This window comes from Ptychodera flava, chromosome 6 (assembly GCF_041260155.1).
Source record: "Ptychodera flava strain L36383 chromosome 6, AS_Pfla_20210202, whole genome shotgun sequence".
NCBI lineage: Eukaryota > Metazoa > Hemichordata > Enteropneusta > Ptychoderidae > Ptychodera > Ptychodera flava.
This window is the reverse complement of record NC_091933.1, coordinates 41,830,569-41,858,235: the sequence shown is the minus strand read 5'-3', so window position 1 is coordinate 41,858,235 and position 27,667 is coordinate 41,830,569. Positions and strand designations below refer to the sequence as shown.

Here is a 27,667-nt window from a genome sequence, read left to right as displayed (position 1 = left end):
AAGTGATGAATCATCTAACCTTGTATCGTTCTACATAATGTAAGTTTGCCTACACTGTTCTGTATGTCCTTGGGAAAAGCCATTGTTCCCCAGCTGAAGTACCCCATTACACCCACTGTACACACCAATTGAGACACTTTGTATGTATACAGTGTGTCTGAGCAGTTGACCTCATTGCCTTGCCTTGGCTTCAAAGACTTAGGCTTGAGTTACTATATGAAAGCATTGGTCTCTCAGCAGCCATTTGTATGTGAGACATAATTTTGATCACTCTGCGGTGTATTTAGAATTAACAAGCGTAGGTGAGCAAATATGAGATCTTGAACCTCTTGTTATTTTGTGCTTACAATGAGTTTCTCATTATACTGGTCTGATTTACCAGAGGATATTGCTTACGAAATTGTGTGTAAAATATCATATGCAGGGCTGTTGTGCTAACCTGCAGGCCCACAGAGTCAACATTGCCAACAGTGACGGGACTGCAATGTTGATGGCCTGACTGGATTCGCTCATAGTATACCTGGTCAAGTACATTTTATGCTACAGATGAATGTGTCATTGATACGTAACGTGTATGTGTCTGCTGTTTTCATGGTATGTCATCGTCGTAAACCACGGCGCCTCTTTACGGCAACAGCTTAGCGGAGCGGAAATTATTGCTCTGGCTTGCAAGAATATGGTATATGGACATTCATCAAGTCCATGTACATGTATGTTGCTGTCTATACATGCAAATTATTGTACTTATAATTCACAATATTACATGTGATATGTTGGAATTCTACCAAGGTATATAACATTAGGAATAACTTTTTGGGAAGTATACCAGACATGTGGAACAGTTCTTCTTAGCCTTGACATTCGTGCAGTTAACATTGTGTACATCACATTTTAATCTACGATAAATTTTTTCTTATTTGTGTTTTTCAGAACCAAAATATATAATGAAGTATCCAAACATGGCATGAAAACAAGCTAAATCCATCTCAACAAGGATCTGAAAACAGATTTGATTGAATTATAATCACCCAGGATTTATATTAAGTGTGAAGTTGAATACCATAGCCACAATGGATATAAAAATTGCTGTAATTGTGTGCCTTGCATTGGTAACTCTTTGCCAGTGTGAAGAATACCCTAAGTTTGAAGAGAAAAATGACCCAAGCAAAGAAGAAATAGCATTGCAAAGAATGATTACAGACAGTACTGGATCTCTGTATATTGGGTCAGTCAATAGACTGTACAAGTTATCCAGTGATTTAGAGGTTGAACAAGAAGTGGTGACAGGACCTAAGGATGATAACTCAAAGCCTGCCTGTATCCCGCCTGACTTTAATGATGCTGATTGTGATGAATTGTTTCCAACAAACAATGTCAATAAAATCCTTGTTTTGGATACTAGGCGAGACTGGGTTATTACATGTGGTAGTGTGTACAAAGGAACATGCCAAACCAGGAATAAACAAACACTTAATATTGAAAAGGAATTCTTTGCACGGCAGGTAGCGTCAGCAAGTCCTAGTGCTTCCACAGTTGGTCTTATTGCCCCTGGACCTGGACCTGTACCTGGACCTGGTAGTGATGTCTTGTATGTAGCAAGGAGTGATGTTTCTGCTACCCGTACCAGATGGGAAGCCCTTACAAGTCGTGTCCTTCCTGTACGTGATGCAAATGATGATGAAGCTTTTGAAATTTTGTCATCAGAAATCCTACAGAATACAGCAGTCATTAGAGGAGATGATGATTATTTAAATAACCATCTGGACTTCAACATTGAATATGTATATGGATTTTCTAGCAATGGTTTTACGTATTACGTGGCAGTACAGCCAGTCGGGGACAGTGGGCCATTCGTCACAAGAATTGTCCAAATCTGTCAAACATGTCCACTGTACCAAGAAACTTACATTGACCTTCCACTGGTGTGTAGAAGCAATAGTGGAACTGAATATAACTTGGCACAGTCAGCATATGCAACCCAGGCTGGTACTGATCTGTCACAGGACTTGGGATTGAACAATCAAGATGATAAGACAGTTGTGATAGTGGCATTTGCAAAGTCAGATGGAACTTCAAGCACCCCTACAGATGAATCTGCAGTATGTATTTATCCTGTCAAAACAATTCGTGAAAAGTATTTGGAATGGATCAATGACTGTTCTAACAATGCTGACAAACAACCTGGATGTGATTGGTCAGCTCAGCAGAGTGGTATAAACTGTGGAACTGTAAGTCTGGTAAGGGATAAAGTTTACATTTTACACTAGTTACAATATTCTATTTTTTTTACACTTACACAAATTACAATGTGCCAAGTTTATGTATATGAATATGAAAAAGTAAAAATGGCCTGGACCGAATTGTGTAATTGTTCTCTATTGTATTTAATGGTAATGCTGAAGGTTTTAGTGGTCAACATATAAGGAAATTGGTTACTGGTTTGACATGTTTGCACATCGTATCTCCTAAAAGTTAGTCAGGAACTTCCATAGCATTAATGTTAATCATGCATGATTACAAAGTGGAAAATCGGTCCCTTCTACCATATTCTGACATTGCAGTTTGTAAAAGAACTTCCAAGTTCGTAAGCATACAATTGTCAGTACATATTGGAAATTATATACCAATTTTCTTCATTTGTCCTGTCTTTTTATAAGTGAATATAAACTGTATTTTTAGTCCCCACGGACACCGTCCGGGGGGACTTATAGGTTTGGTCATGTCCGTGCGTGCGTGCGTCCGTCCGTGCGTCCGTCCGTTCACGCAGATATCTCTGAGATGCCTGGAGCGATTTCATTCAAACTTGGTACAAGGATTACTTCATATGTCATACAGATGCACGTCAATTTGTTTTGTGATACGATCCAATATGGCCGCCAGGCGGCCATTTATTACGATTTTTTCATGTACAGAGCCATAACTCAGGCAAGTTCCAACCGATTTTATTCAAAGTTGGTACAAGGACATTGACCAATGTCATACAGATGCACGTCAATTGTTTTGTGATACGATCCAATATGGCCACCAGGCGGCCATTTTATTACGATTTTTCATGTACAAAGCCATTACTCAGGCATGTGTCGACCGATTGTATTCAGAGTTGGTACAAGGACATTGACCAATGTCATAGATATGCACATCAATTTGTTTTGTGATACAATCCAATATGGCCGCTAGGCGGCCATTTTATTATGATTTTTTCATGTACAGAGCATTACTCAGGCATGTTTCGACCGATTGTATTCAGGGTTGGTACAAGGACATTGACCAATGTCATAGATATGCACGTCAATTTGTTTTGTGATACGATCCAATATGGCCGCCAGGCGGCCATTTTATTACGATTTTTCATGTACAGAGCCATTACTCAGGCATGTTTCGACTGATTTTATTCAGAGTTGGTACAAGGACATTGACCAATGTCATAGATATGCACATCAATTTGTTTTGTGATACAATCCAATATGGCCGCCAGGCGGCCATTTTATTATGATTTTTTCATGTACAGAGCCATTACTCAGGCATGTTTCGACCGATTGTATTCAGAGTTGGTACAAGGACATTGACCAATGTCATAGATATGCACGTCAATTTGTTTTGTGATACGATCCAATATGGCCGCCAGGCGGCCATTTTATTACGATTTTTCATGTACAGAGCCATTACTCAGGCATGTTTCGACTGATTTTATTCAGAGTTGGTACAAGGACATTGACCAATGTCATAGATATGCACATCAATTTGTTTTGTGATACAATCCAATATGGCCGCCAGGCGGCCATTTTATTACGATTTTTTCATGTACAGAGCCATTACTCAGGCATGTTTCGACTGATTTTATTCAGAGTTGGTACAAGGACATTGACCAATGTCATAGATATGCACGTCAATTTGTTTTGTGATACAATCCAATATGGCCGCCAGGCGGCCATTTTATTACGATTTTTTCATGTACAGAGCCATTACTCAGGCATGTTTCGACCGATTGTATTCAGAGTTGGTACAAGGACATTGACCAATGTCATAGATATGCACGTCAATTTGTTTTGTGATACGATCCAATATGGCCGCCAGGCGGCCATTTTATTACGATTTTTTCATGTACAGAGCCATTACTCAGGCATGTTTCGACTGATTTTATTCAGAGTTGGTACAAGGACATTGACCAATGTCATAGATATGCACATCAATTTGTTTTGTGATACAATCCAATATGGCCGCCAGGCGGCCATTTTATTATGATTTTTTCATGTACAGAGCCATTACTCAGGCATGTTTCGACCGATTGTATTCAGAGTTGGTACAAGGACATTGACCAATGTCATAGATATGCACGTCAATTTGTTTTGTGATACAATCCAATATGGCCGCCAGGCGGCCATTTTATTACGATTTTTTCATGTACAGAGCCATTACTCAGGCATATCTCAACCGATTTTATTCAAAGTTGGTACAAGGACATTGACCTATGTCATACATATGCAAGTCAATCTGTTTTGTGATACGATCCAATATGGCCGCCAGGCGGCCATTTTATTACGATTTTTTCATGTACAGAGCCATTTGTCAGGCATATCCGCATGTTTCGACCAATTTTATTCAAAGTTGGTACAAGGACATCAACCAATGTCATAGCTATGCACATCAATTTGTTTTGTGATGCGATCCAATATGGCCACTGTGCGACCATTTTGTTACGATTTTTTTCATGTCCTGAACCATAACTCAGACATGTACAGTGTTCTCCCTAGGATCAAGGGCAAGCATGTCGGAAATTTGCATAAAATTTACATGATTAATTTGCATACATTAACATATATTTGAATACATACACACACATAAAACAGTCACTGCAAGTTCATGAAATTGTAGTCATTTAACATGCGTTTTATTTACTTACACACACTGCTGCATGAACATACATATCAGGGGAAATAAACAATTAAGTTTACAGGTAGCACCATGAACTGCAATAAATTCATACATGAAAACTGAACGGTCACATCTTGGTTTCTTCAGCAATCCAACTTCAGTTGTAAAAATTCAACTCGTACGCTCATTGCATGGAGAAACGTTTGCGATGAAACATTGCGTCACTTGTTTACGAAATTATACAGAGCAACGAAGCCACACAATCAGGGCTGTGTACCCCAGCGAGTTTTTGAGCACATGATTACGGTCACGGTCCCAATGAGAGGGACTGTTACGGTTTACCATAACAGAAAATTCAGACGTATTTACACGAATGATAGTCACCAAAATTTATGAAACCCCTGTCGTTTTAGTAACTTGCCTCCTTAGCGAACCTGAAACGAGACCTGAACTTGAAAACAGCGCAAAACGCTCAAAGCCCACACATCGACCGCCATCTTGGAAATCGCCTGACCTGTTTACGTCACATGGCACTGTAGACATCATTTCGCGACCAAAATGTTAATCCAAACTCATATTTTTAAAAACTTTGCGCGAAATAAAAAAAAGATTACAAGAATGCAAAAGAACGATTGTACGGTTAGCCAAAAAACTTGTAAAATTACAGTGACCCCAACATCGAGAAACTAGGTCAAGTCAGCGTAGCGTAATATGACGCACACGTAACATGTGCAGCCCACGGACTCTACCGTTCTCCTGCTCTGATACTTTCACCGTTTGTCTCAACAACAAGAACAGAAAAATAATTAAAATACAAATGCACATTCGTAATACTGCCATGGAGATTTCATGTAGACTAACCGTCATCAGGTATAGACGCCTTATAAACCTTTCTTGAGGGTCGCAATTTTGACCGATAGCTTTGACCACCAGCATTTTCACGGCGTCGACGTCACTGTTATCCCCCCCACGTAACTTGATAAACGGCCATTGACACGACGCTCGATCAACATGATCAAAGTCGCGGCCACACCGATGTGCCGCTTGGCCGGTTTTTCAACACCTTTGTACGTGTCAATTGATTAATGTAAACTCGTCAATCAACACGAAAAAGTCTATTCAGGACTAAAAACGATGTTGATAAGGCTAGTTTTGGCAGATGTCCCATGCCAATGAATACACTGAGCCGTCAAGTGGGGCTGTCAATCAAGGGTGTCGGAAAAAATCTGAAGCGTCACGGCATTGTAGCAAGCGTCACGGCGATCAAGGCAAGCGTCACGGAGACGTGATGCTTGAAGGGCCTAGGGAGAACACTGATGTATTAAGCGAATTCATTGAAAAGTATTTTTATCACAGACCTAATGAAGAGGACTCTATCCTCTTTGAGGACCTGTAATCAAAATACCCATTAACAAGTGGGGACTGTGTCATCAACGATGACTTGTTGATCACACTTTCAGTACTGTGTATGTTGCATTCAATATTTCTGACTTTCCAAATAATCTGAGTTGACAAAATAAAATACCATCAGACAGGAGCTGTTTTCTTCATCAGAGCAGAAATGATCGACTTGAATAAAAACATACCATACATGTGTATAAAACATCCAAGAACTCAATTTTCTTTTTGTTAGATTAATCATCTTGTTCATCAGAAATGATTAGTTTCTCTTTAAATCCTTTCAGGATGATATTATTGGTGACAATATGTGTGATTGCCGGTCATTTGGTAAGATGACTTGTGGTTCACTGGACATTGTCAAGACTGCAGCCTTCACAATGACTGGGTCAAGGGTTACAGCTGTTGCAGCTACAACACATCTGTCACACACAGTTATGTTCACTGGGGATAGCAGTGGACAATTGAAGAAGGTAAGTGAATATGACAATGTGAATACATCAGACAAGCTTTCATAGGATGACAAAATTGTTGGAGTAAATGAGTCAAAGAACAGAGGCCATGCTATCAATTACATAAGTTTAATATGTTTATGGGTGAGCTAATCTTGTATGAATTAAGTTTGTTCAGGTCCTTGTTAAATCATATTCAGCATTCCAATAAGTAATTTTGTTATGGTCCTGCTCTCTTCAGTTATGATATATAGTTGCATGACTTTCTTCTTGTGCCAAATTCTCTGTGTTCTGTAAAATCATTGATGGTTACTTTACCATGATCTAGGGATTCACTGATCTCTGTTTGTCATTCAGGAGTGTTGTGTTCCTTGACTCATGATCAGTTGCTCCTTCTGTGATCCAAGAATCGACTTCCCTGTGTTCATCCAGGGATTGGCATTTCCCCGTTTTCATCCAGGGATTGGCCATTGCCTGTTTTCATCCAGGGATTGGCCATTCCCTGTTTTCATCCAGAGATTGGCATTACCCTGTTGTCATCCAGAGATTGGCATTTCCCTGCTGTCATCCTTGGATTGGCCATTCCCTGTTTTCATCAAGGGATTGGCCATTCCCTGTTTTCATCCAGGGTTGGCCATTCCCTATTTCACCCAGGGATTGGCCATTCCCTGTTTTTCTCCAGGGATTGGCCATTCCTGTTTTCTTCCAGGGATTGGCATTTCCCTGTTTTCATCCAGGGATTGACCATTCCTGTTTTCATCGAGGGATTGGCCATTACCTGTTTTCTTCCAGGGATTGGCCATCCCCTGTTTTCATCCAGGGATTGGCCATTCCCTGTTTTCATCCAGAGATTGGCATTACCCTGTTGTCATCCAGAGATTGGCATTACCCTGTTGTCATCCAGGGATTGACTTATACGTGTTGTTGTTCGGTGACAGATATGGTTATCCTGTCTCAGCTAAATTTCTTCAAAAACTAATCATAACACCTGTATTATTGGTTGAATGGAGCATCTTGTGTTATATAATGTTGATCAATAGTGTCTCTGTTTGTTGGAACCAATGTTTAATATGTGAATTTGTCTGAGCATTTGAAAAGCCAAAACCTGTCAGTTTAATTAATCTTTCTTACTAGTGATTTGCCACTCCACATTTTATCCTTTTAGAAGTTTGTGTAATCTAAGGCTATGAATGAGCAGTTGTTAATCTTTCAGAAATTTTATAGGGCAACTTTGTTGTGAAGTGATTCAAGTTAGTAAAAAACTCAAGAATAAGAAAAATTTGCATCTTTCTTCCTGAACAGTTTTAACTTCTTGTGTTGTAGAAATGTGTGTAGTTTATATACTGGTTCTTGAACTTTATTCAAGGTTAGGTGGATGTAAAAAGCATTCAGCCTTTGATGACTCTATTTTCTATTACAATTATGTCAGCAAGCATCCATTTCCTTTTGTGTTGGTATGCTATCTTTAATAATTGTAAAAAAGAATGCAGAATCAAATTTACAATATTATTTTGTACATTTAACTTATCAAAGGCCAGGAAGTGTCAGGGCTTTGTTTTCATTAAAGGTTATCAACATATTTAATAAAATTGTTGATCTACCATGGAAGCATTTCAGGTGAAGAATTTTCAAGTCACTCACTCATATGTCTTTATCCGGACAGAAGAGCTAAACAGATCAGTGAGAACACACCTTCCACCAGAAGACATTCGTAACAATGAGTGTTAAATAATTCTTGGTGTATTAAAAACACACTCATCAGAGTGGAGCCACATGGCAAGCCAGGCTTTAACACACTGAGGTATGAGGTACTGCTGTACTTCCTGCTATGCTATTTCCCATGACAGACTAGACATTGATATTCACCAAACAAAGAAATTGAAAAGGATTGCTCATTGCAGGGTATTGTTTGAAATAAAAATTTTTGTAGGTGATAAATGGCCTGATGACACTGTTAACTTTTGAAGTTATGAATATGACCCCTCTTTGACCTTAAGTAGCTAATCATGTCAACAGAAAACAGTCAACAATATGTTCATCCTGTTCAGTCCCACAAGCAATGTTTTCATACTTCATTTTGGTAGGAAGCAAACAAATTCCTTTTTTAGCTACTATAGACTATAGTCTATAGAAGCTATTGGGATGGGTATCCGTCCGGCGTCCGTCGTCAGTCTGTATGTATGTATGTATGTATGTATGTATGTATGTATGTATGTATGTATGTATGTATGTCCGTTTGTGAGGCGTCCGTCCACTCAAATATCTTGAGAACCGCAGTACTTACTGATTTGATATTTGTTGTGTAGATGAAAAATATGATTTTGAGAAACTATTTTTTTTAATTTTTTGATATTGTTGAAAATAGGCAAATTAATGCCAAAAAAGGTGTTTTTGGTAAAAAATCTTCTTCTTCATAACCGCTGGTCAGACAGCTTTGTTATTTGGTATACAGGTCCCCAGGGGTAACCCAACTTAGACTTGTTCAAATTGTGATGACTTGTTTAAATTGTGATGAAATTGCAAATCTGTATTTTTAAGGAATTTTTTTGTCATTTTTGGTCAAAATTTGACTTACATTATATGTAATTCTTGTACTGTATAAACCCTATCAATTCACCCAGAAAAAAATAATTAATATGATTTTAAATAATTGAATTAATTAGGAAATCATCAAAGCCAAAATAATTTTAGTGTAGAATTATCAGAAAGTTCAACTTTTTTTGACAGTTCATAGTGAAATGCTTACCATCTTGGAGGATTAAAACATGTAAAGGCAACTTTCCTGAATCCCAACTTTGACATATTCTGAACCGTCATTTATTGTGCCTGTATGTTATCTAAAAGAAATTGCTCAAAATAGTCAATAGAGATAGAGACAGAGACAGAGATAGAGAAAGTTCTAATTTCCATTTATGGTTGACTTGGTAAGGATAAAATAAAATTACTTTTTGAGGAAAAAAATAGAGTGGTCAATTAAAAGAGTGGTCAAAGTGATAGGGTTTATGGTAAAGCTGGGCTGTATAAAGATTCCTCATGTGCTATTTATAGCAATTATGCAATCTGTGTAAACAGTGCAATGAAAGTGTAACATGATTCCTTATAATGCTTTTGATGACCTTGAACTTCTTAAGTTTCAAACCTTTGTCTCTTCAGTGTGCTTTCTCTGAGTATGTACAGTCTCAACTTATTAAACAGAACTCACAATGTTAATCAAAGATATCCACCTTCTTCATCAATACATGTGTCACAAAAGGTTATTCTCTACATAACTCAACAGAGCTCTGTCAACTGTTGAGTTGCTTGTTCTTTCAAAACCGCTGGTCAGACAGCTTTAATATTTAGTTTACTTGTCCGTAGGATGACCTTAGTGAGATAATTTCATACAGTAAGGAAATACTTAATTTTGATCCATGTCTATAGTAGCTTCAGGGACTTTGGCCCTATGTTTATTGTTTAGACAAAGACAAAATAGATGCAAAATGAAAAGACGTATTGTATGCTACAAAAGATATGCAAAATTGAAAATGCATTGTATGTTAATGTGTAGAATTTGAAGTTTCAGGTGAATCCAGAGAATGTCAATGAAGCCATATTTTAAAAACTTCCATTGCTTTACCTTGTATGTGATTAGTTTATTTAGGACAACAGAGAATTCTTTGACAAATTCTTGATAAATAAGATGTTGGAAATATGTTTGGTCATGATGAGAAACATATGCCTGTATATGTTGTGTGTGCTGCGTCTTTAAATGTTCATGCATGTCTTCCAGATGATATTGAGTGATTACTGAGTATTTCCTCGTAGACTACTGCAACGTTTTAGTTCAGTAATTGGTATCTTCTACTGCTCACAATGAGGGGACACCAACGGTTGTTTGAGATTACTCCTTAATTTCCCCCATGATCAAGTCTTTAGTGTGTTGGTTATGGCTCACACAAAAGACGGCGAGAATCACAGTCAGTTTTTGCATTTTATTGCAGTGGTAGACCATTGTAGAGTATGTTATTTCACTTTCATAAGATTGCCCAGCATGAAACAATCTTGTGTAGAGAAAATCTGAAAAGCACTGAGATGATAGGATATTGAAGGAAAAATAAAAATGGAGTTAAGTTGATTCAGGCAGTGATATAAAGGAAAGCAATATGACACCGGCGACATGTATAAGATGAAAGATTGATGTGGTTTTGCGTATCATGAAAAATGGGGAAATTACATGTACTGAATCAGTTCAAGAGGAAGAGGTCTCTAAGGCTTTCCATAAACATTATCCATTGGCCATTGTGCCTGTGTTTGAATTCAAAAGGCAGTAGCATACAATACAGGCAGGTATGTGTTATACCAATCAATCAAGGTGTCTGCAGAATGACTGTACATCTATAACACACATCACCTTCGGCGCAGTCAGTGTCTGTAGCCACAGTGAACTGTTATTGTCTTGAATGAGACAGACGTGACTCAGGAGAAATATATTTTCCATGTCCCCTTGATCTCAAACTTTTTTGAATATATAGAGTAGAACCATTCTCCATGTTGATGGATTTTGAACATTATGACAAGAAATGGCACAAGCAAAGTGGAAAAAAATTGGAGCATGTCAGTTGTACGATCAAAGACGACATGTTTAGAGTTTGAATTGATTAAAGTTTTGTTTTATTTGTACCATAAATGCAACTATTTTTCATCTTATTAAACTTACGTCTTAAAATTTCAAACAGAGTTTTGAAGCCCAATTGATTCGCCTGCTTATCAAACTTACCGGTGTTTACACTAGAAATTGCTTGAAAAATTCTTGCAATCAGTAAATATGCACACATGCAAAAGCCCTGCCATATTCATACATTATCTTCTATCACAGATCTAGGGAAAGTGTCATTCAGTGTTGAGTCAATACTTCAGTACTGCCATAAGCCTGATGAAATGATTAAATGCAAACACTTAAAGGATTTAAGTCGGCTATCCTTCCAGCAATTGCAAAACATCTTCTGAACAGATCTGGAGACACATCTTCCTGGCTTTTGTTCAGAGATTATTCAATCCATTGTGATAAATTTTCTAATTTCTGTACACAGCCCATTGAAAGCAGCTTAAAGATCAAATAAATCAATTTAAGTCGTTAGACGTATCAAAGCAGTTTTATCTCAGGTATATTCATCTTCCGTAGATGGCATCTTGCCTGATTCTGTAGCAAGTCCATCAATGAGTTTTAGAGCTTGGGGGATATTGAACAATTTTGGATTCATCAATTGTTGGGGGTTGAGACCCAATTTAGACTTGCTGCAGTGATAAATTCTAATTTTGGCAATCTCATCTTGAGCCATGTTGAAATTGTCCACAATAATGAATTATCTGCGACATTGTGAGATGTACAATGTATTCTAGCTGGTGATGTTAGCCAGTGTACGAATCCCTAGCACATTTTGTTGATTTTATATATATTTATTAATTCTGACTGATTTCGGTGAGAAAACAATTTTGTTCAAAGAAGTTCTTTCCAATCAGTTGGTTTTCTACTGTCATATGCTATAGCAAGAGTACTGTACGTGTACAAGTACAAGTAGGTAGGTTTACATAGATACTCAAAATGAAAGTCATACCCTTGCCATTGCAAGTGAATCAACTGAAGAAAAAGAATCAACAAGAGAAAAGGCTTGGAATTTGCACCTCCAATCAAAACAGATTATATTCTTTGATACATCACAGGTCCCCAGTTTGTAATTTCTTGACAAGTAGCTGGTACATGGATTTGTTTATTCATCCAAGAGCTTTATAATCCATTGTATATGAATAACATTGACAAGGAAATTTGTTCTTGATTGGATTCCTGCCAGCTTAGTTTCAACCATGTTTATTAGTCCCCGCGGACGAAGTCCGGCGGGACTTATAGATTGGGTCCCGTCCGTGTGTCCGTCCGTCCGTCCGTCCGTCCGTCCGTCCGTCCGTCCGTCCGTCCGTCATCAACAGTTTCTCAGACACTGCCAAACCGATTTTGTTCAAACTTGGCACAAAGGCATAGCACTATGACCTACAGATGCACATCGATTTATTTTGCAATACGATCCAATATGGCCGCCAGGCGGCCATTTTATTACAATTTTTTCATGTACGGAGCCATAACTCAGACATGTTTCAACCGATTTTATTCAAAGTTGGTACAAGGACATTGACCAATGTCATAGATATGCATGTCAATTTGTTTTGTGATATGATCCAATATGGCCGCCAGGCGGCCATTTTATTACGATTTTTTCATGTACAAAGCCATAACTCAGGCATGTTTCAACCGATTTTATTCAAAGTTGGTACAAGGACAATGACCAATGTCATACATATGCACATCGATTTATTTTGTGATACGATCCAATATGGCCGCCAGGCGGCCATTTTGTTTCGATTTTTTCATGTACAGTGCCATAACTCAGGCATATCTCAACCGATTTTATTCAAACTTGGTACAAGGACATTGACCTATGTCATATATATGCATGTCGATTTGTTTTGTGATACGATCCAATATGGCCACCAGGCGGCCATTTTATTACGATTTTTTCATGTACAGCGCCATAACTCAGACATGTTTCAACAGATTTTATTCAAAGTTGGTACAAGGACATTGACCAATGTCATATATATGCGTGTGGATTTGTTTTGTGATATGATCCAATATGGCCGCCAGGCGGCCATTTTGTTATGATTTTTTCGTGTACAAAGCCATAATTCAGGCATATCTCAACTGATTTTATTCAAAGTTGGTACAAGGACATTGACCTATGTTATACTTATGCACATTGAATTATTTTGTGATACGATCCGATATGGCCGCCTTGTGGCCATTTTTTTTACGACATTCCATGTCCTGAACAATAACTCAGACATGTATCAAGCAAATTTATTCAAAGTTGGTACAAGGACATTGACTTATAGTATACATAAGTACATTGATTTGTTTCTCGATATGGTCTGATATGGCCACATGGTAGCAATTTGTTATGGTTTTTTTCATGTCGAGAGCCATAACTCTAGCAAGTCTCAACTGATTTTATTAGTTTGTACCTGGACATTGACTTATGTAATACATATACGTGTTGATTTTTTAAACAGTAAGATCAAATATCGCTGCGTGGCGGCAAATTTGTTACGATTTTCTCATGTACTGAGCCATAACTCAGACATACCGGTATTTCCACCAGTATCATTCAAAGTTGGTACAAGGACATTGACCTATTTCATACATGCTCGTCAGTTGTTTCACATCATGTAGCAGTATCATGTCAATTATTGAAGTTTCATAATTAGGTTGATATGTCAGAAATACTGCATCAAATTTCATGAAACTTTGTACAGATGTTAAGCTCACATTGCTTTAACAGTGAAAAAGACATTTATCAGTGTCATTTTAATTAATTTGTAATTGCATATGTAATGAACTTTCCTAATTAGAGTGATATATCCACAAATACAACATCAAATTTGATGAAACTTGATACAGATGTTGATCTCATAGTGTTGTAAATACTACATTAAACTTTATGAAATATGGTACCGGTTATCTATTAGTGTTAGGATAGAATGAAAAAATGTTTTGCAACATCCTGTCAACTAATTCCCAGTTGACTCATTAATGACCTTTAGGATAGTGGCCTACATTGGTTTTATGTTTTTCATCACCATGGAACTCATTCTTGGCCATTGAGTGCCATCTGTATCAAAGTATTTTTATCACAGAACCTGTAATCAAAGTACCCATTAGCAAGCGGGGACTGGTCATCAACGATGACTTGTTTATATAGTATTGCTGATATAAAATACATGTAAGATAAAAATGATGATTTTTTTTCTGGATTTCAATCCAGGTGAAGTATAATCTCATTTCAAACACTGAAAAATTGAAAACAAATTTCAAGTCGCACAGCACATGGTCATATTAGAAAAGAGTTTATAGCATGCACAGAAATACAGCAAGGCCGAAATTACACCCTGTCTGCTAATCTTTGATATTTCTGTCATTCGTATCTGAAGCAACATTTCATATTCCATCACAGCATCTGTATGTGCCACAAAAACTCACTAAAACTCGTCAAGTGAAGACCTTTTGACCTCTCTATCTGGAGTAAAGTTATCAGTCCTTTCAAGTATTTGCTGCATCTTAAGGTACGGGTAGAACGCACCTCGGGGACAGATATTTGGACTCTCAGATTTCTACTATTCTCTTCTGATCTACCACTTGTGGGTGCTTATTATAAAGCTCTTGGAGAAAGAAAAATTGTAACTGTCTTAGTGTTTCAAAAATCCAAAATTCAAGTTTTACCTAAAGAGTTATACAGGGATGGTGGCCATTTTGAATTTCAATTATCGCAAAATTTTGGGTAATTTTGTTTCTCTAGGTCCAGACTTGCATGCTAACCCCAGATTTTTATTGTTGATTTGATAAGAGAATGGTTGAAAGTTTCATTTAGAAAATTTTGAGCAAAATTTTGTCTTTCACTTTCGAGGTGCATCTACCCTGATATCATCTTGGTAATTCCCCTCACTGAGCTGCCTCCACTCAATTTGTTTCAATTCCTGTAATATGATAGAGTGCAAGAGTTTTATTTAAATTTCCTAAAACCTAGAGAAGAACTCTATGCAAATATTTACCTTAATAGGGTCATGCAGGCAATTAGAGGGGTTTTCACTTTCAACTCAGCTGTGAGATCATCTTGATCATCATGATGTAAGTCATTTCTTTAGCATGCATGAAATTGGCACTAATCAGATATTTTTGAAATGCATGGCAAGAATATGCAAAAAAATAATACTTACCATAATTAAATGTATCGCATATTGTTCCCATATTGGAATAAAATATGTGTAGATCAGCACTTATTTATGCCAATGAACCTGTACAGTTCTGTGCCATGTGGGTACGTGTATCAATAAATATATCAATAAATCTTTGTTATCCCAATTTTGGTAATTAGGATTGGGGCAGTGACATATAAATACATGTATACATCAATTACAAAAATGACAATTTAAAAACATTTAAAATCCAGGGAGCACACAGTAAAACATGATAAAGCGCACAACGGTAAAATGACGAAAGTACAAAATTTTGGTAGCTAGTTGAGTCAAATCATGTTGAATCTATGATCAGATATCAAGAGACAGTACATTAATGTGATTCTTTTATACATTGTATTCTTGCAGCTTTCCTGTGTTGCTATCACGAATGTTTGTCACATATTAGAGAGGGTCATGTTACAGAATTGTAGTTACCTGTTTACATGTGGGGCTAGGTGTACTTGCAGTGTGTTTGTAATCAGCTGGTGGTTACATTGCAAGAGGCACAACATTTTTCTGTGTTCCTCAGCCATCACTATATTTCAGAAAAAGTGGAATTCCATCTTTTGAATGGATGTTTTGAACATCTATGTGACCATTGAGTGAGTCAAAAAGCCCAGATATTTGTGTATACCCAGGTTATTGTCATTTAATTGTTGTTCAAATTGACCATGGAAATTTAATTGCAGAGATACAGATGCTTGAAAGTGAAAGAACACATTCAGCAATTGTGAATAGTTCTGAATAAAATCCCCCATGTCAAAGCTATCTCCAATGATTTGATACCATAACGAGGAGAGATAAAGTTTGCAACAGAGAGGTTTAGAAACAGAAACTTGCTAATAGTCCAACTTCATGTAATGATCACCCAGGTCGATTATTTCCACCTGTTCTTTGGCAATTAGTGAGGTAGCGGAAAGAGTTTAATGTCTTGTCTAATGCATTGGTGAATCTGCAGAGATAACTACCTAATGATAATGGGCCATTTGAAATGACATCAAGAATTGATGTCGCTACTGTGATTAATGATTATAATCTGTGCTTACCAGTACAAAAAACCCAGGAAGAATTTCTTTTTTATAGGTGAGAAACTCAAAAAATATGGCTTGGCTAGTATAACTTTATTGTTTCCCCTGTGGGTAATGATATTCTGATTCATAGGAGTCAGAAAGGGTCACCTCTTTTCAAGGGTTGGTTGAAAAAAAACTCAAATTAAACTCCAATTCAATTTATTCCAAACTAATCCTTTCCAGGTTTTGGCATCTGTAAAAAAAACCCAAAAACCAAACGTAAACATCTGTGAGAAATAATCTGTTTCAAATTCAACGTTTATCATAATCCTTCCACCTGAATTGTGTTGATGAAGTTTGTTGTAAATCGGCATTCCTACATTATTTTTGTCAAGCAATAATTTTTCATAATTGATCTTTACACCCTGCTGTTTTGATTAAAAGTCCCCCGTCTATTTTAATCCCTAACTTCGCTGTTAATTCAAACTGAAATGGAAGTTCACATCTAGGAGTGGTGATCATCACAGCACAAAAAATAATCACTCTGTTATCAAACACACAAAACTAGAGATTCATGGTTGATCAATGGCTGTAGAAATTAAAGTCAGAAACAAAGTAGAAAATCTCTGATCACCCAGGTATGCATATTTACTACGTTATCAATTCTATCTAGAAAGTCATCAAATGGAATATGCTGATGCTGTTGTCACAGAGACAAGGGAAAACGCTTTCCTTGCCTTTTCTCCGGCATTGCTATTGTGTTTCAATTATATTGAATATAATGCATAAAGGCCATTAACTGGAGTATTACATTTAGGGTCCCAGTAGCCAAGCAGACATTCTTAATGGCATGCAACTCATAAAATGAGAAGTGTCAGACATACTAATGTTCCTTCACATCGAAGGAAAAATATGGCAAATTGGTTGAATAGCTCAGTCTTGGGGAAAGAATTTGAGTGTAAATAATTCATGGTACCCAGTTTTCCATATGTGCCCTGGCTCGTTATAGAGTCATTAGGGTCTGAGGTTTGAATCATGATGGCAAAGTGGAAATAAATATCAGTGGCATTGTGCTGTTTTCAGTTGATTCTGAAGAACCAACAAACCTGCCAGGGAATGGCATTGACTTTTCTCAGTCAATGAATGTTGTATGCTAGAAGAAGTTTTTATTTCAGACCAGAAGGAATCTTGAAATGTCTCTTTCTGCAGTTCTTGAGTGCTTGAGTGTTGTGGTTTTTCTCCACATGAAATGTGTCAACATGTATGATACAGTGTGAGGTCGTCTGAAAACATTGATCATGTTTGAACTGGAATTATGACTTCAAACAGAAATTCTCCCCTCTTCTAACTCCACATATATTGAACATGCACATATAGGAATATACCATTGTTTATTTTACATACAGTATGAAGCAAGGGGGAACACATAAAACAAACCAGCATAATATGCTCCTATGAGGATTAGGCATTACATACATAATGGTCTTGCAACTTTGTGTGCTTGCTGATGACATGTTATCAGCCAAATTTTGCTTTGACAGACTCAGGTGTACATGTATGCTTTGACAGACTGTGAGGTGAGGTGTACATGCATGCATGCTGGTTTAAGTCAAGGAAGCCATGTGACTACTGTACCTCATTTGCTATGTTTTGAAAGGGTATCACAGACAATACTGTCTTTATGGAGTGAAGGAAATAAAAAAAAATGTCCTGAAGGGTGCTTCAAGACATGCTTTGTACACAGTGGAGGAGTTGTTCAATGACAGGTCTGAATAATGGCGGCCATTATGCCATGTCCTTATTTTTGTCCACGAAGGCAAACATCATTTGTGCCTATTCAGATGTGCGTGCTTTAAATTTCAACTAAATGCCGTTTGAATCATGTTCACGGTAGCTAAAAATAAAGAAGAATATATTTAGCTATGGAGTTTTTATGGACATGTGCAGTGGTACAGATCTTTTCCTTTTCCCCTGTGCTTGTTGCATGTGAAATTTTTTTTCAGGGCAGGTGATCAGAATGGTCCACCATGGCCACACTAAATGCTGCCTGCTGGGTCTACGGTATATGGAAAAATGTGTAAAAATGAGTGAATTCCATGTCTGTATTTCTTTTTAGACCTGATGATACTTCTGTAGCTTTTGACCATTTATAGACTATAGCGTGGCCATCTTTTTGGAGTGGTTTTGAAGTACAATAAGTCTAGTGTGCAATGTTTAGTTCCACAGTAGGTTGTGTGTCTCCATGCTTCAAGTGCCTCTGGTGCATATCATGTAAGGTGCCTTTTCAGTTCTAATATGTTGTCTATTTGACAGTTTTACATGTAGATTGTCCCATAAACTTTGGATGGTCTTTTTTTTTATGAAATTGAGTGGCAAAATAAAGAGTATAGAAGTAGTTACAGGCCCATGATGTAAGTTTATCTTGTAGATTTAGCTTATCTGGCTTTCCAGTTTGCACCAGTCCTATTTCAGATGTACCTGAACTAATTATGATAATATGATTATACTACCATATCGCTTGTGCATTTTTTATTGTTTCCTCCATATCTGTTACATATGGTTGTCCTTTTAGATTTTTTTTTTATTTCAAAGGTATCATGCAGATACTTGAATACCTGGAATAATCATTTTGAAGCTGGTCCAAGCTATGTACATGTACCCTCTGTGATTTACAAATATGTAAATTTCAGTATATTTTCAATGTGGTGACAGTGCCACTCAGAATTGAAACCCTTAGGGGCAAAGGTCAGAATATCTTGGCAGTTTTTGAACTCAGTGAAATACTTGATTGACTGTCCAATATGATCCCACAGACTGACTGTGAGTTTTTAATATGTGAAAGCAGCCAATAGTTTCTCAGCACATATTTCCAGCAGTAGCACTGCTTTCTTTAATATCTTCCACTCTCTGTCATTGAAGCAGTGGTGATGGTTATATATACGTCTTTCAGATAACTTTGCCACTTTGAAGAAATTTTACACTCGTGAAATCTTTCAAAATCTTACAAGTTTAATATTAAAACTTTTTTTTTTCATGGTATGAATGCAATAATTAAATTGTATATTGAGGATTGCATTCATAGGTTCAAATGCCTAAAAAATACTTGGTATTAGACTATCTGTAACAATCATCAAGAAAGGCACCACTTATCGCACAGAACATCTTACTCAACAGGAAGACAGTTTTTCAGTGGTTTTCCGCTCCGGTTGTGTCAAGTTAAATTAATACAGGAGGTCAGACCTGACAGGTTATTTCAAGTTCCATTGACAGCGCTTCCTCCGGTACAAACATGTTCAGATCTGGATAATGGAGCTGGATAACACACTTGAAGCAAGATACGAGAGGAAACAAGACCAAATGCCATGACATGTCTCTCTCTTCTGACTGTGACTTGGTCATTGGAGCAAAATAACTTTTTAATAGGCAGCATGGATGGTAAAGCTGGTTGCTCTGAAAGAGAAGGCTAAGTGCGCTGCATGTCAAACATCTTTATCAGTAAGATGTGACACCAGAGAATGCAGATACTGCCGTTTATGTGATTAACATGGCAGCCTGGTGACCTTGCCCCAGCTGCTGTGTGCAGCCCCAATGTTCAAGGCATTTTATTGCTTAAACAGACAGTAGCCGAGTTGCATTTGATAGCTATATTTACTTATTTTTCTGCCACATTTTACTGGTCTACTCTCATAGGAGTTTTTAAATGCTTATTATTTTGCCTGTCAAAACTGCATGAGTTTTTGGGTGGTTTGTGAATTTAATAAGTCCAGACCTGCAATTTGCTTAATTATGCAGTATATTACTTAATGCTTATGGATTTGCAAGTGATTATGTTCAAATTGGTTAAACTGTGATACATAAGCCAGTACTGCCGCATGACTAATTACCGATGAAAATCACTATTTTGCTTCAAGTTCAGAGGAAGTTGTTATTTCTTGGTTTGCTGGACTTCAAATGGTTTTCAGGAACCAGTGTCTGGAGGCAGGAATCCAGTTATGTCATAATAGATTATGCATAGACCAAGCCTCACCATTGAAAATACCTTGGTTTGACCCATGCCAGTGTGGTTGTAATTTATCATTTTACAGTGTTAATTTATTGTTGTGGAAATTTCTGTTGTGGTTTCAGCTTCTTGGATCCAATGGAGTTGGATGTGTATTTTCATTTTAGGACCTGTACACTGGGGCTGCATATTGTATTAGGAATGTGCATGAAATCTCTGCTCAAGGTTTTGATGTCAAAGTTCAGGGAGACTCTAAGAGAACATTTGTAAAAGCAATCAATATAATGGAACTTAAACTGCCCAATGGCAAAAAATGAAGGAAAAAACCACCATGGTATATTACTGTTTTATCTGTGTCAGCAATCAAATTACTGTGGAAATTTTGATATATTCATAAGTAGCATATTATGATATATAAATGAAACTTGTCATTGGTCAATTTCAATGTAAGGTTAATGACCATTTGGAAAGATCCCTGATATGCTATAGACTAAATATCTCAGCTGTGTTAGGTACAAATGTATGTCAGACTATGAGGTAGAATGCATCCTAGGAACAGAAAGTTCCATTCAATTTTTTCACAATACTTTGCCGGTCTACTGCTAGTACAGACTTGTTTCAAAGTTTGTAGAGAAACAATTAAGAGTTACTTCTTGTTTTTGTGAAATTGAAAATTTAATATTCGGTTTTGAATTTCAGGTATTGGTAAATTTCAGGAAGTTTTGAGTACAAGTCAAAAACTTTCAGGTCCAAGATACATGTATACACTACAGTACCTGAACTGCACTTCACGCTGTCATTGATACAGTCTGTTGCAATGTGAATAGTCCCAATATATTCAATGACATTTGGCATTTGGTGACATGTTTTGCTGTTCTTGCTCAGTGTGGACTGTGCATGACGGATAGTGCATGTATTAACACATTGCTGCCACATGTCAATTGTTATGTTGCTTCATGGTAATGTTGCTTACATTTCTCTGTTTCCGACCAACTTGCTACACCTCCCTGCTTTTCATTTTCAGTGTTTTCAAATTGGCTTTTGATTTCGTGTTCATGCTATCATAGCCCCAACCTAACCATAAATAACTCTGTCTTTGGTACATATGGTGACCTTTATCCCATCTTATTAATACTGCACGTACATGGATGTGGTTCTTAATCCTACATAGTTTTGCACTGATGGCCAAGCCCTAGTAGGTTTTATGTACCTGTCCCTCGATTAAAGGGACAAAGTCATTCTTTTTTTACCTTTTTGTGATATCAAGAAAGCATTGAATACTTTTGCAAATCATCACTCAAAATGGCGACGTATATAACTGCAAAAGTGTCTAAAATCACCCTCTTGCTGAATGCAAACATAATTTATGTGCAACCTCTAGACTGAGTGGATTTTTCCTACTCAAACTTGCTTTCCTATGACATGTAAACTTTGCCACAATGTAAGTGAAAGCTGCTATCCTTATCTGTATGAAAGGCATCGCCAATTATAATAAAATTCCATTGCAAAAACTAACATGACGCATAAAGTTTATGTAACAGTGTATGTTCACCCATGCACAGTGAGAGTTGTACACTTGAATCTTTGAACATGATTTTTTGGTTTTTTGGCTTCACTCAATATTTAATCTTGTCTTGCTGCAAACAGAGTTGAGGTTGTGCACAGTTGACCAGTATTTCAGCATGTTTCAAGAAGTCAAACAACACTAACTACTCATATGAAAACAAAATTAATGCAAAAAGTTCAAAAAAGAGGAACTTTTCCCTTAAACTGTCCAGATTTTCGTCCCCCTACTTGCTCGGTGACCTTAGGAACAAGGTCATCCCTATCATATTCCATCATGGCTGACAGTGTGTACAGATATGTTTTGTTTTACCCATTCTGGATAAAAAATATATTTCAGTTTTACAGATTCCAGTAATTTTCAACTGTTTAAAACTGAATTATGCTAGTTGTCATCATAACTCGTTTCAGATACTGTTCTTGATTTGGACTATGTTGATGAAATTACAGAATTATTTCCATCTATAGTAAAGTCATATGTAGTATGGCCTTGCCATTGTATGTACACTACATGCTATCCAGTATTTTAATGTATGAAGACATTTTTATGAAGTGGTGGTGTAAAGTGTGAATTTCACAGACTGGCATAACTCTTTCTTATGAAGTAATGAACCAAATCATCGTATGCATATGAACTGTAACTCAAATTTCTCCAAAGTATATTCCCAGTGCATGCTTAAGTCATATTGTATGAGACAGGAAAATTGTTGTGATTAAACAGTGTAGAAATCCCCCGATAAAAAGGAACAAAGATCTAAATATTGATTTTTTGTAGCTATTTATGTCTCCTGATGATGATAATATTCCATTCTTAGAACGTATATAATTATTCACATCTACAGGAATAGGTCAGTTTACAGCTCCAGCTAAACGTGCTGTATGTCCACCATTTTCTTTATTTCCCTTTGTAATATATGGGTAGCCTTGGGACGGTGTACAGAATGACTACTCAGTAGCCTGGGTCAGATACGAATACGACCTTTTGCCTTTTGTTCAAGCCAACCCACGGGTTAAACATTCAGGATGCAGGGTCATGGGTCATCGGAAATAAATGAAAGCATGGGGAAGCCAGGAAGTGTAATTTGTTTGAAAATAGGACACCTGAGTTCTTTGAAAGTAGAGTTATGTGTGCGTGCTCTGAATACTCAATTGTACAAAAACAAAAAGCATGGTTGTAATATCCATTGATTGGTTAGATGTTTTTGAAAAAATGTTTATTTTATTGTAAGCTGATCCTGCAAGCTAGCCACGCACTAAATATATCACTTTTCATGCAAAGGGGAAATATCACTAGAATCCTATTTCAAGGGTGTGGTGTAAAAAGACCAGAATCAGTGTTCTTACAGTGAAATGGCAGTTCAAGATTCAATGGCATTCTCCCTTAAGGTGTCCTCCTACCGCGTTGTCACATACTGTTGAACTTTCAGTCTCAGAATGTGATTCTAAGTCGTGGCATTACACCAAAGGTGATTATACCATTCGGGAGAACATAAGCAGGATCTCATTTGAGATTAGGCATGATCTTAGTTCAATCTTTTATTTTGTTAGATTAATTATTAATATGTACAAAGGAAGCCCTGTAGAACTAATTTCATGTCAGTTGTCGCTTTGACCAGTTTTCTGCCGGGTTTATTCAGGCCATGTCTAAATTTCCTGATTTGATCTTTAATATATTTGTAGTATTATATAAGTAGAATATTGTATAGAATGAAATACCCAAATGATAGAACTTCTATAACGAGGCTTAAGTGCCCTGGAAGTATAATGAGTTTCTGTTTAGGGTGTAAATGAAATTGACACGAATAAAATTGTAACATTGCTAGAATGGTAAACACTGTTTATACCTACAACTTGTTTTCTCCAAACTCTAAAACAGTTGAATAATCAACAGTGTTGATAATTTGTTTCAGTGCTCAATCTCTTTATTGTCAACGGCATTACTATTCAGCCTAGTCTGTCAAATTATGTCATCATTCAGTATGAAGCTTGCAATCTGTACATATCAGATAAAAGAATACCTGTGCCCTAATTTTGCAGTTGTTATTTGTGTTTGGTGGGAGAGTGGGTCTTTTAGCCAACAAAGTCTGGAGAGTGGGTCTTTTAGCCAACAAAGTCTGGAGAGTGGGTATTTTAGCCAACAAAGTCTGGAGAGTGGGTCTTTTAGCCAACAAAGTCTGGAGAGTGGGTCTTTTAGCCAACAAAGTCTGGAGAGTGGGTCTTTTAGCCAACAAAGTCTGGAGAGTGGGTCTTTTAGCCAACAAAGTCTTTTCTAGGAGTGAATGAGACAGTCAGAGTAATTATACAGTGCTTTAGAGAATCGGATGTTCATAACAAAGAAGAATCGAGTGGGACACTTACAATAGAAAAACTGTTCAGTGTATGTAATTATTAATCTTCTTATCGATATTTATGGATGTTGAGCCACTTATTGGCTATACCTTCTCCTTTTGTTTGATTGGTGCTGAAGATATGGATGTATAAAAGGATGTGAACAATTAAAAGTTTAATAGAAAATTTTCTGGACTTATCTAAGAATAAAATAATGAAATGTGAAAGTAGGTAAAACATCTGTTTATCCCTGATTATGCAGTGTATACAAATAATAAAGGCCAGGGGAAAAACTTCAGTTGAATAAATGTGGATAGCTTTCCAATTCATCCAATTAATATTGTGTCACCTTAACCCCTTGACTACCAAGGCCAATGTATTCCTATATACCAGGCCCCTTATGTAAATATTGATAAAATCTGGGGTGTGGTCATTGCATGAACACTGCTTAGAGTAAAAATTAAGTAAGTACCAATAAACCATATATTTTCTGAATCAGCATGAAATTTCCCACTTTTTCATACATAAATTTTGTATTTCCAGGTCACGTGACTGATCACATGACACGTCATGTGACCAGAGTTGGCAAAGAATATGAATATTTGAAGCATCAGGACGTGTTTTGAATCCATAAAATGACGAAAATTTGAATACAGTTGCAATTTTCATGGCATTGTCTTTACATATATGTAATAATAACTACCCTTTACTGTATTAATAGATGTTCCTATTTAAGATTTTTCTCACAAAAGGCAGAGTAAATGAACCATAAACATCAGCATCTGACATGATTCTGTATTTGAAAATCAACACATTTTATATTTGTAAACACCTGCTTTATGTCTTCCTTGCAGAAACATGCATCTAAAATGGTTATGATTTATTAAAAAATATTTCACAATATTTAAAAATACATTTTAGGGAACAACATATCACATGACCAAACACATGACCAGTCATGTGACCAGTCATATTGATAATATGGCTGCTATAAAATTTCACTGGCTTATAGTAAAAAACTGTATTTCCTCTAGTTTCATTCACGAATATTGCTGTTAATAGAACATATTTACATATAAATCATTTGTTTTCAATAATAAAACATTCATATCATTAAAAAAAAAACCCATAAACATCTTCGCGATCGTCTGTACTTCTGAAAACTGTAAACAATCAGCGCGACGCTTCAGTGATCAGCCTGACCTTTCAGGGTCGAGGTCATGGGTCACGACATTTGCTTCCGGATTTTGGCCATACTCGGACGTACGGGGGCGCAATCACATTCTGGCCAGATCGGAATACATCAATCTTAGTTGCGCTGCGTGCCGGTGCCGAAATTACGGGATTTTTAGCGACAAAAACGAAGCAAATACGCCTATTTAACTGTGCCGGATATTTCCGGCACTCAAGGTATATGGTAATTCAATATGGCGCCGGAAATATCCGGCGTCATAGGTAGTCAAGGGGTTAATGTGATGTTAAGTAATTTATCTTGCTCATGAAAAACTGACATTTACTATGAAATCCAACACCACAATCAAGGGTGACAATAATTTAGTACCAGCTGAAGTTCTTTGGGCAAGTAGATGGAAATAGAAATTAGAAAATTATCCAGAATGTGGCACTTACAGTTGTTCATGAATTGGTATGTGTTTCTGATATTACTGCCAAGTAATATGATTGGAACTACTTCTGGATAATCAGATTGAGAAAGGGTACAATAAAATTATCTTCTCAAGTGCTGTTTTATTGTACAAAGCCGCTTTGTACAAAAATGAATCATGCATTTTTTTTCCCTCTGTCTCACATACCTTCACAGAATCAAATATTGTGATAGGCCATATTCAATTCACTCAAAGAAGTCCAGTGATGTTTGTTCTATACTTGGTATCACTTTAGACTAGCATTCTGGTAACACTTACCATTGTTACAAGTGAAGCAGATCTAAATCAACAGAAATGGATGTGTCAGCTTGTACAGTGTTAAATGTTGACTCGTAATTTAATTTGTTATATGTCAACTGTATGCCTTTACTGTGTATATATATACATTTTATATTTTTGGTTTGATTCTCTGAACTCTGTGTTACCAATAATATATCTCCCAATGTTTCCCAGTTTTCTTGGTCAAGTGACGAGGGTAGATCATTCATATTTGTAGCTTTTTATGGCATTTTTTGTTCCACCTGTCTGGTATTATATATTTCTGATTAATATCAGATTGACTCGACATTTCAGTGGATATTTTAGTAATTCAGTGCAACAGAGAATGTTGTACCATCATGTCAACTGTAGCATTAGGGATCAACCTATGATCCTTCCTATTCATGGACTGAGTACATACTATATTGAAAACATAGAGTTACCTGAAGTTTACCAGTGAGGAGACGAGAACAAGAGAAAGAAGATGAAAAAAAAGGACAAAAATGATAAAGTGTTCAGTGAGAGACTGAGAGAAGTATTTGACGTCTAGAGAGGAAATGAGAAGCAATTCTGTTCTCAGAAAATAATACAACATTCATGCATAAAGAAATGAGATCAACACTATATTAGGCAAGAGGTATTCTGTACCATATTTTGTTTCTTATCAGTTCACAGTCATTCCTTTCCACCACATTTAGAAGTTTAAAATTTTCCTTCAGCCTAATGTTAGCTAGAAATTAAATTGTAATGTTAAATTTCTTGTTTAGCAGGGAGCTAGACAGGAATAATCTCCCCAGCAGACTCTGAACTGAGGCTGCCCAAAGCAGATTTAAGCGTCTCTGCAAACATGTCAAAATAGGTTACTATTTCTGTGTTTTTGCACAGATTGTATATATGGCCTGTCACCTGTAAATGACCAATTTTGTTTTGAATAGGAGTTGTGTGTGTAGAATATATTGATGCAGAACTGGCAGCACTGTTTAAAAATCAATTTAAAGTCATATTTCCATCACACATGCCATTTCAGTAGACTGAACATCTGAACATCTGAGTCTGATCTTAGTCGGCAGAATTGTATTGCTGTTTTGATTGTCTCAAAAGCGTGCATCATCGCTTGACTGCGTGTAAACATACTAGCAGAACTACAATTGCCAAAAATACTGTATCCATTCATGTGTGTGTCCCACATGAACCAATTAACTGCTTCTCTGAGTAGTGTAAATGTGTACCAGAAGCCCATGGGATATGGTTCAACACATAGGTGCTGTAATTTACAAACAATTAAATACAACATTGCCACAT

General features: G+C 36.8%; 1 protein-coding gene across 2 annotated transcripts in view; it reads left to right on the top strand.

Moving 5' to 3' along the window:
- The window catches only part of LOC139135842 (plexin-A2-like), a 110,681-nt gene that overhangs the window by 24,358 nt on the left and 58,656 nt on the right, over positions 1-27,667 (top strand). For both annotated transcript variants that reach the window (XM_070703592.1, XM_070703593.1), the window contains exons 2-3: positions 931-2,237; positions 6,558-6,743. In XM_070703592.1, the coding sequence (XP_070559693.1) occupies positions 1,071-2,237; positions 6,558-6,743 (1,353 nt within the window). In that variant the 5' untranslated portion in view covers positions 931-1,070. The remainder of the gene's footprint in view (positions 1-930; positions 2,238-6,557; positions 6,744-27,667) is intronic.